Raw genomic sequence first — 15,358 nt, 5'->3', positions numbered from 1 at the left:
GTAAGCGTTGGATGAAGCTCACCCTGGGCAAGCAAAAATGTACACTTTCACACGTGTGCACGGCTATTCATTTTTGCTTTTTTCTTTTTTCTTTTTCACTGTGGATCAGCCTCGAAATGGTCCGTTCTTCTCCGGCGGTTACGATCTGATGGCATCGAGGGCGGATCCTCCTGGTTCAGAAACATCCCCCCCCAGGACAGATCCACTCCTGTAGAGCATGCCAACCCGTGTGGGACAGACAGACAGGAGAAGGAGGGCAGAATATATCCTGACTGTACCCGGTTTTATATTTGGTGGATGTCTCTTTCGACCTCTGCTTCTGCTCTTCTCCCGAGTTTCGCTCTGCATTCGTTCGTTTTTGACGCTTCACACTCATTCCCTCTTTTTGATATTAACTAACATTCCAATTGCTTCTTTCTTTCTTACCTTCCTTACTCAATTGAGGCAGGCCTTATTGTTCCGGATTTCTAGTGCTTCACTATCATCCGTTCCATCATCACCAGTCGACATGTACGACACGGCAGGGTCTTTGGACCTCCATTGCATGAAACAGCAGAACCTGCCACGACGATATGAATCCGAGGAAGAAGACATCTCTGAGCCTGAGCTTGGGCAAGACCATGCCTATTCGCCCGTCGAGCCCCAGCGAGCAGCTGGCTCGTTCGACTCGGACCTGAGCGCCGACGACCTGTCCAACATCGACCCGGAATCAGACGTAGAGAGTATCGAAGTTCCCCGGCTCCTGTCTCCCTACCCCTCGACTACCAACAAAGAATCACGCCCGGTGTCGATGGATACAGTCAAGCGAAGCAGCATGGCCGATTCGCTCATCTTCGACCACGATGAAGACTTCATCATCGAGCTCCCTTCTCCCGGCTCGACTCCGCCAATCCCGTCACCCTTCATCCTTCAGCCTCGTGTGTATGTGCCTCCGGCGACTCCGCGACCAGAGAGACCTCAATCTCCACGGTCGCCTTCGACTGCTTCGGTCGTGTCGTCGGATGAAGAATCCGATGTCATGGTGGCGGAACAGGTCGTCTACCTGGAGCCAATTAGCAAGCCAAGTATCGTTGTCATTAGCCCTTCTACAGTAGGACCATCTTCACCGGATGAATCTACAGAGGAGAATAAGCTGTGCGAATTAAATCAAACCGACGCATGCCAGTTCCCCGAGGAGAAGGATGACGAAGTCCACTCTCTCCGACAGTCTATCGATTCGGTTACTTCTTGCTACGACGAGCCGGAGCAGCTACAGGAAAAGCAAGAGGCACCGATTGGCCTAAGAGAGACCTCACCACCAAGCCTGCGGTTCAGCGCCACCGCTCAGAACTTGTCTCAGGTTCCCGAATTACATCAGCTTATCCCCGGTCGAACACGGTCCAAGTCCTTCTCACGCCCATGGACCGCCATTTCTGAAAAGGCCAAGTCTCGATTTCCAACTGACTCGATCCGACGGCCCCCTTCGATGCGAAACATCAGCACGACTAGCTTGCCGTTCTGGAATTCGCGCACAGCATCCCCCAGCGAGGAATCTCACACCCGCTCCTTCTCCTTCTCTCCCACCTCCATGTCCCACCCTGAAACGCGGCTGAGCGGTACATCTTCGCGTACATCGAGCCCGAATCCATACCAGCAGGTATCGATCTACAATCGGGACCGATCGGCCAGTACTGCCAGTATCCCCGCAAACTGCTCGCCCTTGCGGACCCATGCCGCCAAGCACTCGACGGCTTCTAGTTTCTACTCAACCAGTGGTTTCCAAGTGGAATCGAACATTTCCTGCAATAGCCTTGATTCTCAGGAGAATGCTACAGACCCTCGAAAGAAGGGCTACCGACGAAGCAAACAACTCAAGAAGGAGGAAAAGCCCGGGCGAAGAAGCTTCATGGGACTTCGAATTGGAGGGAAACGAAAGTCCACCAACAAGCTTTACACCACATGATTTCAAGCCCGACCTGTTGACGACAAATTTCCAGCAACGATTCATATACCAAACTTTACGATCCTGCACAGTTTAACTCGTTTTTGTTTGTTTGCAAAGTGATTTATGAATTTGCTGCATTCGATCCAACTTGCTTGCTTGACCTTGTCTTCCGGATACCATTGACTGCTTAGCGCTTCTGTCGACTATTTGCCTATCGTTCTACTGGCGCTTGAATTTTCGTTCCTTTTTTCTTGTTACTTGTTTCTTGGTTACTTTTCTATGTGGTTTCACGGATTGTGGGTCTTTATTCTCTACTTTTCTCATACTCGATCTGGATCGTTTGCATTCTGTTTGTACTATAATTTGGGATATTGGGCTTTTTACTCTTGTTACCCCTGGATGGATGAATTTTTTTTCTTTTTGCTTATCGTTTGATCAACCCCTGATCTGATCCGGGGTTGATGTTGATTGAAATGAAACAATTATTTCAATTTATATGCTATACCGAGGCTGACTCTTCCTTTTAATCCTCCGTATATTGAATTATATTAATTATCAGCTATCTATTATATACCCCGATAACTGCGGAGTTTGCGCGATTTCACCGAAAATAGATTACTTACCTACAGGCTACAGCTGATAGATCCACCAATATATTGGCCCTCCATCTATCATCTGGGTACGTAGTTAGGTAGCTAGGTAGCACCCACAGATCAGTCAACTATTCGAAGCGCTCACTCAAGAACCCGCTCAGACATACTACATAACTGGACAGGACTGAGCAAGCAAGTGGACCGTCCCAAACATATTCAAATTCCCCATGGTTCCCAAGTTCGTCATCACCTCAGCCAAGCCAATGGACCCGACCCCTGTTCTTGATCGGATAAGTATGTCAATGCCAATGTTAATGAAGTGGGAATTGCAAATCTTGAAACAAACTAGAACTCATCTTGCCACTTGGTCTTAGCTGGCTAGTCTAGCTACTTAGCTAATTAGGTAGGTAGACAGTAGTAGTGGTGTGGATGAGCCGTGTTTCAGCTTCTTCCGGAGGATTCGATTATCTCCACTATAGATGGAACGGACCACAGCTTGAGCTAAGGTTTTGGGTTGGGGGTGTGGATACGGAGTTGGGATCGCGGCTTGACTCGTGAACTGGTTAGTGTCTTAGTTGCGTTTGTTAGTGTGTTTGGGGTGGGTTATCAATCTATGTTGGGAGGATTGATGGGATATATTTGGATTGGGTTTGGAAGTTTGGTCTGATTGTTGTTTGGCTCTTGGAATGGATGAATGGTGCCTAGGTTCGTAATAGATGGTGATAAGTGGATGGTGAGATGGATGGTGATGCCCTATTTAATTGCCCTAAGCCCTATATCAAATGACACTTGAACTTTGGTGACCATGGTTCGGTATCATGTGATGTCTCAAATAGGCAATCGTCGATGATAAACCTCTTCACAACGTATTCAGTTCTACCTAACTACCTCTCTGTCTGACAATTGACTGGAAACAGGAAGAGAACAATGCCTGTACCTTTGTACACAGGCTACACCCAGGTCGTGGCACAGCCAATTCGGCCATCGTCTGGATCAGGATCGGAAGAATGCCACGCCTGCGGCGAGCGATTCGAGACTCGCAGACAGATGTGGGCATCTCGCAGTATATCGAGGCGGCCGTGAATGCCACGAACATCATGATGTGAGTAGTTCTTCGCTTGAACAGCCTATGTTGGATGATTGTATCATTCCCTGACAATATGGACTTCAACCAGCATCCCTATAACTATGTTCCTTGACACTTTCCATTAGCAGAATTACTATGCAAACGGATGCAGACCCATGAATTTCAGTCCATCCAAAAATCAGCCGTTTACAGATTGATAGATCATCGTCAAACACCGCTTTCCCCCAAGGGAACCGGGAACCCACGACCGGCCCTCGCAATTGACTGTGAAATGGTCGAAGTCACCGGCAAAAGAAGCGAAGTTGTGCGACTTTCCGTGGTCGACTTTCTAACTGGCGTTGAAATTATCAACAAATATGTCATGCCCGATGGAAAGGTCACAAACTGGCGCTCATGGGTTAGTGGTGTCGATGAGAATACCCTCAAGAATACACCCAAGCATGAAATATTGGATGGCTGGGAATCAGCCCGTGCAGAGTTGTGGAAATGCATGGACGGAGATACTATCCTTGTTGGCCATGCGCTGAACTACGACCTGGACGCCCTGAGAATGGTGCACCACTCTATCGTTGATTCGGCCATTCTTGCTCAAAAGGCGATTTCTCCGGGCTGCAAAAAGTCAGTGGGACTCAAGAACCTGTGTCATAGCCTTCTTGGGAAGAACATCCAAGCTACGAAGTTTGGACACAGTTCACTTGAGGATGCTTTGGCTGCTCGGGAGGTCGTGCTATGCATCCTCCAGCATCCGGACTCGCTTCAGGAATGGGCATCACAACAGTGAACAAACTATTGTGCCATATATGAAATCATATTTTGATAAAGCTTGCTATATATCAGCTAAATTATCGAAAGATTGCACTCGTAGAACTTCATATACTGAGTGAATATCATTTCTTCATCAAGCCTTCTCATCTGCCCATTCATCAAATTGCCTTATTGTCACTTTCCACCAGTCACATTCACAATTCAGCTGTCTATATAAGCCACTCCTATCTTCATCCTGATCCTGATCTTCCATCTTACCAATCTCCATCCTCTTGCGAAGATCCTTTTCTCCAGCATAATCCTCGCCCCAGGACGAGGCCCAAACAGGAAGAAGCCCAAATACCTTGTCTCAACGTATGCTCGTGGTCCTGAAGGTACCACTCCTGGAGGCCATTCTATCTTCCCAAGGGAAGATGGGTACTTGCCAAAGGTAGTAGAATCGAACCATAACATTGATAATGCTGTCTCAATACATGACAGTCTCGGCTTCCACACGATGGATCCACGAAGAGAAAGAGTCTCTTCGTCCATTCCCCAAGCACCACCCGGAATTTCATTGAAACCCCTAAGGAAGGCGGTTTCCCTTTGGGATATCCACAAACGTGGCTGCCTATCTGAAGCAGACAAGTCTACATTTATTTACGACCCAACATCTTCAACAAAGAATACAGCTGTCTTCGGGAACGAGACAAAAAAGAACCAAGAAGCGAATTCACCAATTCGCTCTTTCAAATGGTGGTATTCCCATGTCTTTCCATGCCATAGATCGGATATACTAACATCGACCAGTTATCCTTGTGGTGGCTGATTCTGCTCGCCTGGGACGCATATCAAATCCATCTTGCATCCAGCACAACTTCTGCAGACCGAGAATTCCCCCAGTGGAACGAAATCATCATCGCCAACTCGAAGCCTCTTCAACAAGCTCTTTTTTCGAACCTGTCAAGGGGCAACCAAACAACCCACACCAAAAGTGAATACGAAACCCTTTTATTGAGAAGATAATCTGGTCACAGCTCCTTACCCGGCCAGAAATCTTCAACAACAAAAAAGTAGAATGAAGGGAACAAATATCTGCGAAAAAACGCGAGCTGGAGATGCATCCTCCTCTAATAACCACCAAAAAATGAATCACATTCGTGAGCCCAGTTGGCGCATCCAATTTTATCGCTTTCTACAAAAACATTCCACACGGCCCAAAATGCCAACGGCATATGAAATTGTTTCGGTCAAGGAGAAACAACAACACCGCGGAAAAATGTGCCTTGACACCGGTCAAGTCGAAACGCAAAAGCAGGACCGAGCCTTCCTAGGTGTCATGGCATCTTTCTCGATAGACGTCTGACTTTAGACATGAGAAATTGGCCAATCTGCTTTCCATGTCTGTATGGCGTACTTTGTTTAGATCACCTGTTGGGTTGACAACTGGTCTTTTATAGAAGGTGATCATTGTTCGTATTGGTTATTGATGAGATGAGGTATACATTGAGATATCGAATATAGCATGTCATTATAGCATTGAATCAATCATTGCTGTCAATCATCAGAGCCATACAAAAATCCATTAAAAGTGTACATACCTCGCACGAGAATAATAATAAGCATAGAAATCCAAAATAGCACGATAATACAACATCACTAGAGATCAACCATGAGCGATTTTCTCTAACCGTTGCACGTCTATACGAATTAGCAAGCCATAGCAATCCGACAATCGTAAGTTAACATACTGTTCGAATCCAACTCACTCCCCCTGGAATTTATACATCGCGAAACCAGCGATCTCGACTCCTCATCCCCTCCACATGGACATTGATCATCGAGACAGTATTCGATGTTTTCCATTCCGAGGAAGCATTGTTGCTGTTTCGTTAGTTTATACTATATTATAAGCTATCGTTTTGTATGTGATGGTGTATGTACGTACTAGACACGGACTCACGCCGGGAATGGCGGCCGTCATGGCGATGAATGTGGTTAGGGGGATGAAGACTGTTAGTTTCATCATGGTGGGGATGGGATTTTGATTATCGGCTTGGGGAATGGATATGATCGGTGATGCTGAGATTGTGGATTGGATTGGATTGGATTGGATTGGTTATATAGAGTGTGTAGAGTAGGTAGGTGCCCAAGGAGCTTGGGTAGAGGAAGTGATTAGTGGATGGGATACCGCTATATGACCAGTCTTACGCAATAATTCTGCAATGAGAGTGGAATTATAGTCAATAAATCATGCAATTAGGTCTCTTGATTTAATTACTCCGTACATTCATATCCATACTATTCATATCCATGAATCTCATGCTCGATCAGACTATACAGAATTTACAGACGAGCAACCACCCTCCTGAATCCATCCAACACCTCCTCACTACCCCGTTCACCACTTCTCACCGCACCCTCCATGTATCCCTTCCACTCGGCCGCCGTCTCGGTGCCGACGAAATGCACATCTCCGACTGGTTCGCGGAGAGCGTCGCCCGCGATACTCAACACCCCAGGCGGCAGAGCAGGGCAGGGACAGCCCTCCCCGGAAAACTTTTCCATGCTCCACTCGTGGCCGACGCTTTGGATGAATTCTGCGCGGGGCAGGGCGGGATCGCCGTAGATGTCGCCGAGTTGGGCGAGGAGGGCGTCTTCGCGGTCCTTTGGTGTGGGGAGGGCGGACCAGGCTCGGCCGGCGTCGCCGGCGAGGAAGGAGGTGAGGACATATTTCTTGTCGTTGGGGCTGCTGGTATCGCGGAAGACGGAGACGGGGCCGTGGAAGGACTGGGCGAGGCCGCAGAATCCACGCTCAACCCACCAGGGGGAGCGGAAGACGAGCATGACTTTTGTGTAGTAGCCGTAGCGGAAGCTGTCGGTGAGGAGTTTCTTCTTTGGCGGGAGGGGAGGGTTGAAGGTGATGGTTTTGAGGACGGGGGTTGGGACGCTGCTGATGACTTTGCGGGCGCGAATGGTTCGGCCGGCGGATTCGATGAGGATGTTCTGCGAGCTGAGCTGGTGGATGGACGTGACGGGGTGGTTGAGACGGAGGGTGGATGGGGGGAGGGCTGCAGCGAGGGTGGTGGCGAAGATCTGGGTTCCCTGGCGCACGCGAAGGTATTGAGCGCCGTGTTTCCCGTCGGATCGCATCTGGAGTAATCCACCACCAGACTTGCAGTAGTTGAGGAAGTAGAGGGCGGAGAGATCCTGGGGTTCGTGGCCCAGCATGGCGCGGGTCCAGACGGAGGCGTTGGCGATGGCGGCTTCGCTGGCTCCTTTGCGTTGGAGATAGGCCAGGAAGGTGAGCGAGTCGAGCTCCACGTCGACCGGACGGCTGCAGTCGACCTTTTGGCAGTCGGCCTCGACCTCGTCGCGGAGACGCTCCATCTCCTGCTGGATCTGGGCGGTGATCTTGGGAGTGGTGCCGTAGGGGAAGACGATGCGCTGCTTGTCTTCTCGCTGGAGGATGCCATTGCCCACGATGTTCTGCTCGATGAGCTCTGCCCCGGCTCTGCGGGCGAGGGCAATCATGCGAGACTGGTTGGTGTCGTTGATCCAGGCGGCTCCCAGATCGACGACGCCATTGTCTTCGAGGGGCTGGGACCAAGTTCGTCCTCCGACGCGGTCTCTGGCTTCAAGGATGATGCAGGAATGACCAGACTGGAGGATCTTCTCAGCAGCCGTGAGACCAGACAGTCCAGCACCGATCACAACGACATCGGTTTCCTCAACGGCCGAAGCAGGAGTGAGACTGCGGGTCAGACGAGGGGGAATCTCGACGACAGCGTCAATTTCAAACAGCCATCCTGGAACAGCCAGCTGAGATACAGGAACCAGCGTGATGGCCGGACGGTGCGAGCCGAGGAACTTCTGCAGCGGACGAGTATGAGCACGGTTGGCGGGGTTATAGTGGACAATGTAGAGATTGAGCTTGACAATGTCGCGGACAGAGGCACCAGCAGCGGTGTTGATGCGGTGAAGGTTCAAGAGAGCAAGATGGATTTGGGAGACATAGTCCGAAGGGGGATTCTGGATGGCGCCCGCTTGGCCCGCGATATGAAGCTGGCTTCCGGAGATGACGCCAGGAGCGTAGTAGGCAGAGGAGGTGTTGTGGAGGTCAATTGAGCGCATTTTGATACAGACGATGATGACGATGATGATAGGATAAGTGATGAATTAAATGAATTAATCATGACAGTTCATCTACTATATTTATATCTGATTTATCATCTCCAGGTCTATCTCGATGCGTTGTCGGTGGGGAAACTTACTCCGGGATGACTTGCCCTTTTTTTGACTTTCTCGGTTAACTTCCTCTTCCGCTTTCACATATTCTGATCTATCATCTATCATTTGATTGAAGGTGAAATAATGAATAATGAATGGATCATTACAGCTTGCTCATTTCATTTATCGCCAAATACTCCTTTTGAATTTCCTCCACCCTCATTACCCCAGCCAACGCCATGGTGCGGCTAAACTCTCGCTCCAGAATATTCATCACTGCTTCCACGCCTTCCTGTCCCTTGTATGCCAATCCCCACAGCACAGGCCTTCCAACCAGCACAAAGTCAGCCCCCAGAGCCAATGCCTTAAACACATCGCTGCCCTTGCGTATGCCTCCATCCAACAAGACTGGAATGCGCTTCTGCACTGCTTCTGAAATGGCAGGTAACACGGCGATCGTGGAGGGAACGCAGTCCAACTGTCGTCCGCCGTGATTGGAAACGATAATGGCATCGACACCGTGCTCGACTGCGAGATTTGCATCGGCTGGCGTCATGATGCCTTTCAGGATGATTTTCATCGATGTTGTCTGTCGGAGAAACCGAATCGTTGATTCCCACGTTAACGAGGAGCTGTGCATTGTGTCCCCTGCGTTGCGCAGGATCTCGTCTGCTTCCCGTGCTGATCGCGCGTCCATCAAGAGACGGTTGAATGTTGGTTTTCCTTTTTCCTTTTTGTTCAGATTCGCCAATTGAAGGCCAGGTGGTAGGACGAGAGGGGTTTTGCGCTCGTTTAGTCGGTTTCCCAGGACTGGCGTGTCGACTGTCAAGACGAGAGCTTTATATCCTGCCGCTGTAAAAGTGAGACATGTTCCATTCATCGGTTTAAGATACTCACATTCAGCCCTCTTAATCAACGGAACAGACTTGGACAAATCCGTCGTGAGATAGATCTGAAACCAAAACGACGGATTGCCCGCGTCAATGACGTCCTCCAACGACGTCGTCGACTGCGAAGACAGAGTCAGATTCAACCCCATAGCAACCGCTGCTTTGGCCATGCCCAGCTCGCCCTCTGGACTGGCGAGGCGCTGCATGGCACTCGGGGCGATGCCGATGGGAAGAGGATACTTGATGCCAAAGAGGTCTGTGGATGGATTGACATGCGACACGTTGCGGAGGACACGGGGGAGAATGAGCCATCTAATCATTAGCATACAATCATATCATTAAAAGGATAAGAACATACCGGTTGAAGTCATGTCTGTTTCTTTCCAACGTGTTTTGATCGTCAGCACCGCCGGCGTAGAATTCGTAGATATTCCGAGGGAGTTTCTTTTTGGCGATGGCTTCGATTTCGTCGACGGTGATAGGATCGGCCATTTTGAATGAATCGAGTAATTATGAATTAATTTGAAGATAATAGAGACAATGTATACACTGTAGATGGAATATATAATGACGATGCCTTCCTTGATCCGGGATGACTTGCCTTGTTGCCAACCACGTTGCATATATAGCCTTACAACTCACCACATCGACCATATCATATTATACCAACAGATTTGAAATAAAGAAACAACAAAACAAAACAAAATGACTCTCCACGATCCCACCCTTTTAATCGGCAAAAACTACATCGACGGAAAGTGGCAGTCCTCCCTCTCCAACGCCACTTTTGATGTGACTGGTAAACAATCCCCCATCTTCACCCCACTCCTCCATCAACAACACAACACTAAGATAAAGAAATAACAACAGACCCATCAACAAACAAACCCATCACCTCCTGCCCCGAATCCACACCGCAAGATCTTGAGCTCGCCATCCAGGCCGCCGCAAAGGCCTTTACAACCTGGAAGCAAACCACCGGCCGAGAACGGTCGCGTCTTCTCCGCCGGTTTCACGACTTGGTTATTGCGAATAAGGAGGATATCGCGACGCTCATCTCGTGGGAGAATGGAAAGGCTTCGGCGGATGCGAAGGGCGAGGTTCTCTTTGCTGCGAGCTTTCTCGAGTGGTATGCTGAAGAGGCTGTGAGGATTTATGGGGATGTCGTGCCGCATAGTAATGGCAGTCGGGTACAGGTGATTAAACAGCCTGTTGGGGTTTGTGGGATGATTACTCCGTATGTCTGATATCTTCTGATTCATCTGATTTGATGCTCATTTAATAGATGGAACTATCCCGCTGGAATGATCACCCGCAAAATTGGCCCTGCCCTCGCAGCTGGATGCACTGTCGTGGTCAAATCGGATGGCAACACGCCCTTGACCGCGAATGCCCTTGTTGTTCTCGCCGAACGAGCCGGCATCCCCAACGGCGTGATCAACATAGTGACCGCACTCGAAAACACCCCTCTCCTGGGGTTGAAAATGTGCCAATCGCCCATTATCCGCAAACTCTCGTTCACGGGGTCAACTCGCGTGGGCAAGATCCTGGCCGAGCAGAGCGGGAGTTTGCTGAAGAAGCTCAGCTTGGAACTCGGCGGAAATGCATCGTTTATCATATTCGACGATGCGGATATCGATAATGCTGTGGCCGGGTTGATTGCGAGTAAATTCAAGGGAAGTGGTCAGACGTGTGTTTCTGCCAACCGTGTCTACGTACAGAGTGACATCTACGATGTGTTTCTGGAGAAGTTGGTTCGCAAAGTGCGAGACTTTAAAGTCGGTCCTGGATTGGATGCGCAGTCTACGATGGGCCCATTGATCGGGCCTAATGCTGTCGTTAAAGCCGTCGAGCATATCCAGGATGCCGTACAGAAGGGTGCGGAGATTGTGCACGGAGGTCAATCTCGTGGAGGCAATTTCATCGAGCCGACTATCCTCAAGAATGCCAATGACACGATGAAAATCACGACAGAGGAGACCTTTGCGCCGGTCGTGGCGTTGTTCCGATTCAGCACTGAAGAGGAGGCGTTGAAGCGTGCGAATGACTGCGACGTTGGCCTGGCTTCGTATATCTTCACGACGAATATCGATCGGGCGAATCGTGTCTCTGAGAATTTGGAGACGGGAATGGTGGCTATCAATACCGGTGTCATTTCCGATGCTGCTGCTCCGTAAGTTTTCCCTTCTGATATTATAGATGATTGCTAATTGTGTAGATTTGGAGGAGTCAAGCATTCTGGATTGGGTAGGGAAGGAGGAGTTTATGGTATTCAGGAATATCTTGATTTGAAGACAATTGTGACCGTCAAGGCGAATCTGTAGTTTATTTAAATTAGATGCGTGAATGAAGCCATTCAACTATACATTTCTACTCTGCGTACAACGTTGCACTTTGTAAAGAATACACAGACTAATCCAGAATAAACTGAGCTATGACATGTCAATAATAACCAATGACCATTCATCTACTATCCCATAAATATTCCTAACACTTTCCTGCAGTTAATTGCCCAATTGGGCATGCGGGGAGACTTTCCTTGACTTACGATAAGCAATCATGGATTCACATGAAGATGGATTTTAAATATCGCCTGTTGACACCAGTTATAGTCGCTCTTATTATTCTATTCAATTATTCTCAATTGACCCTCTAATTGACTATCTCATCATGGCCAACCGCCCTGAACAACTTGATGCTTCGATCCTCACTATTTCCGACTTGGCCAAAGCAGGCGAGAAACGACTGCCGGTGATTGTTCGAGGTATTAACAACACTACAACTGAATGAATTATGCTAATTTAATATATCGTAGACTATTTCAACCAAGGAGCCGGTGATCTCGTAACGTATGTTCAATCCCAACTACCCAAAAACCAATCTAATAAAATAATCCACAGATTAAAAGACAACGAAGCCGCCTTCACCCGCTACAAACTGCGCCCCCTCGTCCTCAAAGACGTCGACTCCCTCGACATCTCCACGACCCTCTTCGGCCAGAAAATCCCCTTCCCACTCGGCTTCGCCCCCTCTGCCGCACACCGTCTCGCACACCCAGACGGCGAGCTCGCGACGTCCAGAGCGGCGGCGAAAAATGGGATCCCGATGGCGCTGTCTTCGTGGTCGACGACGAGTGTCGAGGATGTGAGGGCGCAGGGTGCGGGTGCGGGGAATCCGTATGCGATGCAGATTTCGTTTTTTAGGGATGTCAACATTACCAAGTCTATTATTGAGAGGGCGGAGAGTGAGTCCTACTCCTGCACCCATCTACAACCCCTTGTATTTTGTTTCTGAGTGAAATATTAACATGGTATAGAGGCCGGCTACAAAGCCCTCTTCGTCAGCGTCGACCTCCCCGTCCTGGGCGCCCGCCACAACGAATCCCGCAATAACTTCTCCTTCCCTTCATATCTCGAATTCCCGAATCTCTTTAGTAATGGAGAAAAGGGGCTGAAGCAGACATACGAAAATGGGTACGATCCGTCGATTACCTGGGATAAGACGATTCCGTGGTTGCGAGCGAATACTAAGATGGAGATTTGGTTGAAGGGGGGTGAGTTATCTTTACTTGATTTGATTTGATTATGTTTTACTTGAGGATTTAATATTAATGATGGTAGTGTATACACCCCACGACGTCCAAAAAGCAATCGACTACAAAGTCGACGGCGTCATCATCTCCAACCACGGCGGAAGACAACTAGACGGCGTCCCCGCGACCCTGGATGCCCTGCGTGAATGCGCACCCGTCGCGAAAGGCAAGATCCCCCTCGCCATCGATGGCGGGATTCGGTCGGGGGCGGACCTCTTCAAGGCGCTGGCGTTGGGCGCGAGTGTGTGTTTTGTCGGGAGGATTCCGATTTGGGGGCTTGCTGTGAGTTTTACTTTACTTTTTTGGTGGTGATGGGATTAGCTGACGGTGATGTGATGGCAATAGTATAACGGTGAGGATGGGGTGGATTTGGCAGTGAAGATTCTTTTGGATGAATTCCGTCGGACGATGATGTTTATGGGGTATGTTGTCTGTTCTATTCTATTCGTTGGTGGAGATGCTAATCATTGTAGATGTCGTACGATTGAGGATATTCAAAAGACGCATCTTTCGGTTCTGAGGAGCGATGGGCTACTTTGCAAGCTGTGATAGATGGATAGTTGAATACTTAACGATTTATGTTCATATTCATAAATTGCTAAAGAATACACACAATTGATAATAAAAAGATGAATGGAAAAAGGAAATAAAGAAGATACAGAGAAATGTCCAATACAAGATCACTCACTCCCATAAAGCCTTTAGCCACTTCCATTTCGAAGTCTCTACACTCTCCCCTAAATCCTCCATCTCCTCTACTTCCAAGGCATGCACTTCATCCATTCCAGAAATAAGATCAATCTCTTCAGGCCGATGCATCCATTTATCTCCCCAATGCACCAGGCGATGGGCGATGTAAATGACCAAAAAGACAAATAGTCCAATGTACGAGGTCAGGAATGACGACGCAGAAAAGTGTCCTGGGAAGAACACCCCGAATCCATTGCACAGAAGCAAGATTGGAAATACCAAGGTCGCCAGCCAGATCAAATACGGCTGCATCCGTGATTGATATGGGCGAATTGGCTGCGTGGTGGTAGCTTGAGCTTTGCAAGCTTTGCGGAACCGGTGGAAAACGATACAGCAGCAGGTCCAGGAGATAAAACCAGCCGTGTTGGTGATGTTGATGAACCATGTGAACACAACGCTTGCGCCAGCGCTACAATTCATATAAGCCAGTAGACCAAAGAGGGAGCAGGTGAGGACCGAGTAGTATGGTACTCCCCACCGGTTACAACGCGTAAAGATAGCTGGGGCATTGCCAGCCACGGCAAGCGAGAACAGTGACCGGCTGGACATGTAGAGGTAAGAGTTCCCTGAAGACCAGGCCGAGGTGATGATCACCGCGTTGACCACACTGTCTAGACCTTTGATCCCGGCATTCTTGATCGCAATGACAAAAGGCGATGCAGCGGCGTTAGTCCCATCTGTCAGTCCGGATGCATTGCTCGGGCAGATTACACCAATAGCCAGGACACCGCCAACGTAGAAGATAAGAAGTCGGTAAAAGTATTGTTTGGCGGCTCGTGGGAGGTTCTTGCGTGGATGCTTCATCTCACCCGATGCGATAACCAGCAGCTCCGGGGCAAAGTTGAAAGAAAAGACCGAAAAGCACAGAACATATAGATACGCACAGAACCGTCCAGTTGCCCCGCTGGCTCGATACTCATTCATCGCGCCAGGATCCTTCCAGTAATGAAACCCTAGCCGTTGATGACCAGGCCCACCGCCCCAGAACAGGATAAATGACATCAACAGCAAGCCAATGATCAGAAATACCTTTAGCGAGGCGAACCAGAACTCGGTCTCTCCGTACACTTTGACCGGGAAGAAGTTCAGTGCGACAATGGTGACCAACATGATGGTAATCCATACAGCAATGGGCACCGTATTCGGCCAGTAGCTAATAACCAACACTCCCGCTGTTATCTCATAGGCGAAGATAATGCCAAACGAATACCAATACAGCCAGCCCATTGCGAATCCGAGACTGGGCGACACGAAACGGCTGCCAAAGTAGGCCATCGAGCAGCCTCGGACGGGCAGGTAGGTGTTGATCTCCGTGGTCGCTGTGATGATGCCATATACAAGGACACAGATGCTGCAATATGCTGCCAGAAGCATTGCCGGGCCTGCAACGGCGAGGGCTTCCCCTGTACCAACGAAGAGACCAGTCCCGATGGTCCCACCGATAGCCATCATCTGCGCATGCCGAGACTTGATGCCACGCTTTGTGTTGATGGCATTCATCTCACCGGCTTGGCTTTCCACGAATGGTTTATCCTGGCTCAACTCCAT

At 49.2% G+C, this 15,358-nt stretch overlaps 7 protein-coding genes across 7 annotated transcripts; 3 read left to right on the top strand and 4 right to left on the bottom strand.

Moving 5' to 3' along the window:
* Nucleotides 1–508: 508 nt before the first annotated feature.
* ASPWEDRAFT_29998 (uncharacterized protein) lies at nt 509–1,942 on the top strand (the record flags this gene model as incomplete). The annotated part of the gene is made up of 1 exon (XM_040833350.1): nt 509–1,942. One exon carries the CDS (start codon nt 509–511, stop codon nt 1,940–1,942), a length of 1,434 nt encoding a protein of 477 aa, XP_040686537.1.
* Nucleotides 1,943–6,014: 4,072 nt separating this feature from the next.
* ASPWEDRAFT_174296 (uncharacterized protein) lies at nt 6,015–6,377 on the bottom strand (the record flags this gene model as incomplete). Its single annotated transcript, XM_040831206.1, has 3 exons — nt 6,015–6,049; nt 6,100–6,232; nt 6,297–6,377. The coding sequence occupies 3 exons, from the start codon at nt 6,375–6,377 to the stop codon at nt 6,015–6,017; spliced, it is 249 nt and encodes an 82-aa protein (XP_040686536.1).
* A 216-nt stretch (nt 6,378–6,593) lies between these two features.
* On the bottom strand, nt 6,594–8,555 carry ASPWEDRAFT_42894 (putative flavin-containing amine oxidase). The gene has a single exon (XM_040835891.1). The coding sequence runs from the start codon at nt 8,480–8,482 to the stop codon at nt 6,695–6,697; it is 1,788 nt and encodes a 595-aa protein (XP_040686535.1). The 5' UTR covers nt 8,483–8,555; the 3' UTR covers nt 6,594–6,694.
* Nucleotides 8,556–8,730: 175 nt separating this feature from the next.
* ASPWEDRAFT_42893 (alpha-hydroxy acid oxidase) lies at nt 8,731–9,829 on the bottom strand. The gene has a single exon (XM_040835890.1). It carries the CDS (start codon nt 9,786–9,788, stop codon nt 8,742–8,744), a length of 1,047 nt encoding a protein of 348 aa, XP_040686534.1. The 5' UTR covers nt 9,789–9,829; the 3' UTR covers nt 8,731–8,741.
* Nucleotides 9,830–10,113: 284 nt separating this feature from the next.
* ASPWEDRAFT_42890 (NAD-dependent succinate-semialdehyde dehydrogenase) lies at nt 10,114–11,833 on the top strand. The gene is made up of 4 exons (XM_040835889.1): nt 10,114–10,267; nt 10,339–10,705; nt 10,754–11,641; nt 11,687–11,833. Exons 1-4 carry the CDS (start codon nt 10,174–10,176, stop codon nt 11,790–11,792), a joined length of 1,455 nt encoding a protein of 484 aa, XP_040686533.1. The 5' UTR covers nt 10,114–10,173; the 3' UTR covers nt 11,793–11,833.
* A 274-nt stretch (nt 11,834–12,107) lies between these two features.
* Nucleotides 12,108–13,752, top strand: ASPWEDRAFT_42889 (alpha-hydroxy acid oxidase). Its single transcript, XM_040835888.1, has 7 exons — nt 12,108–12,232; nt 12,284–12,317; nt 12,369–12,712; nt 12,785–13,021; nt 13,089–13,342; nt 13,406–13,482; nt 13,534–13,752. Exons 1-7 carry the CDS (start codon nt 12,139–12,141, stop codon nt 13,607–13,609), a joined length of 1,116 nt encoding a protein of 371 aa, XP_040686532.1. The 5' UTR covers nt 12,108–12,138; the 3' UTR covers nt 13,610–13,752.
* ASPWEDRAFT_115034 (uncharacterized protein) lies at nt 13,745–15,358 on the bottom strand (the record flags this gene model as incomplete). Its single annotated transcript, XM_040828543.1, has 1 exon — nt 13,745–15,358. The coding sequence occupies one exon, from the start codon at nt 15,356–15,358 to the stop codon at nt 13,745–13,747; it is 1,614 nt and encodes a 537-aa protein (XP_040686531.1).

The sequence above is a fragment of the Aspergillus wentii genome (genome assembly GCF_001890725.1).
Source record: "Aspergillus wentii DTO 134E9 unplaced genomic scaffold ASPWEscaffold_6, whole genome shotgun sequence".
Lineage (NCBI taxonomy): Eukaryota > Fungi > Ascomycota > Eurotiomycetes > Eurotiales > Aspergillaceae > Aspergillus > Aspergillus wentii.
Note: the sequence above shows the minus strand (reverse complement) of the source record. Positions and strands in the feature narration are given on the sequence as shown.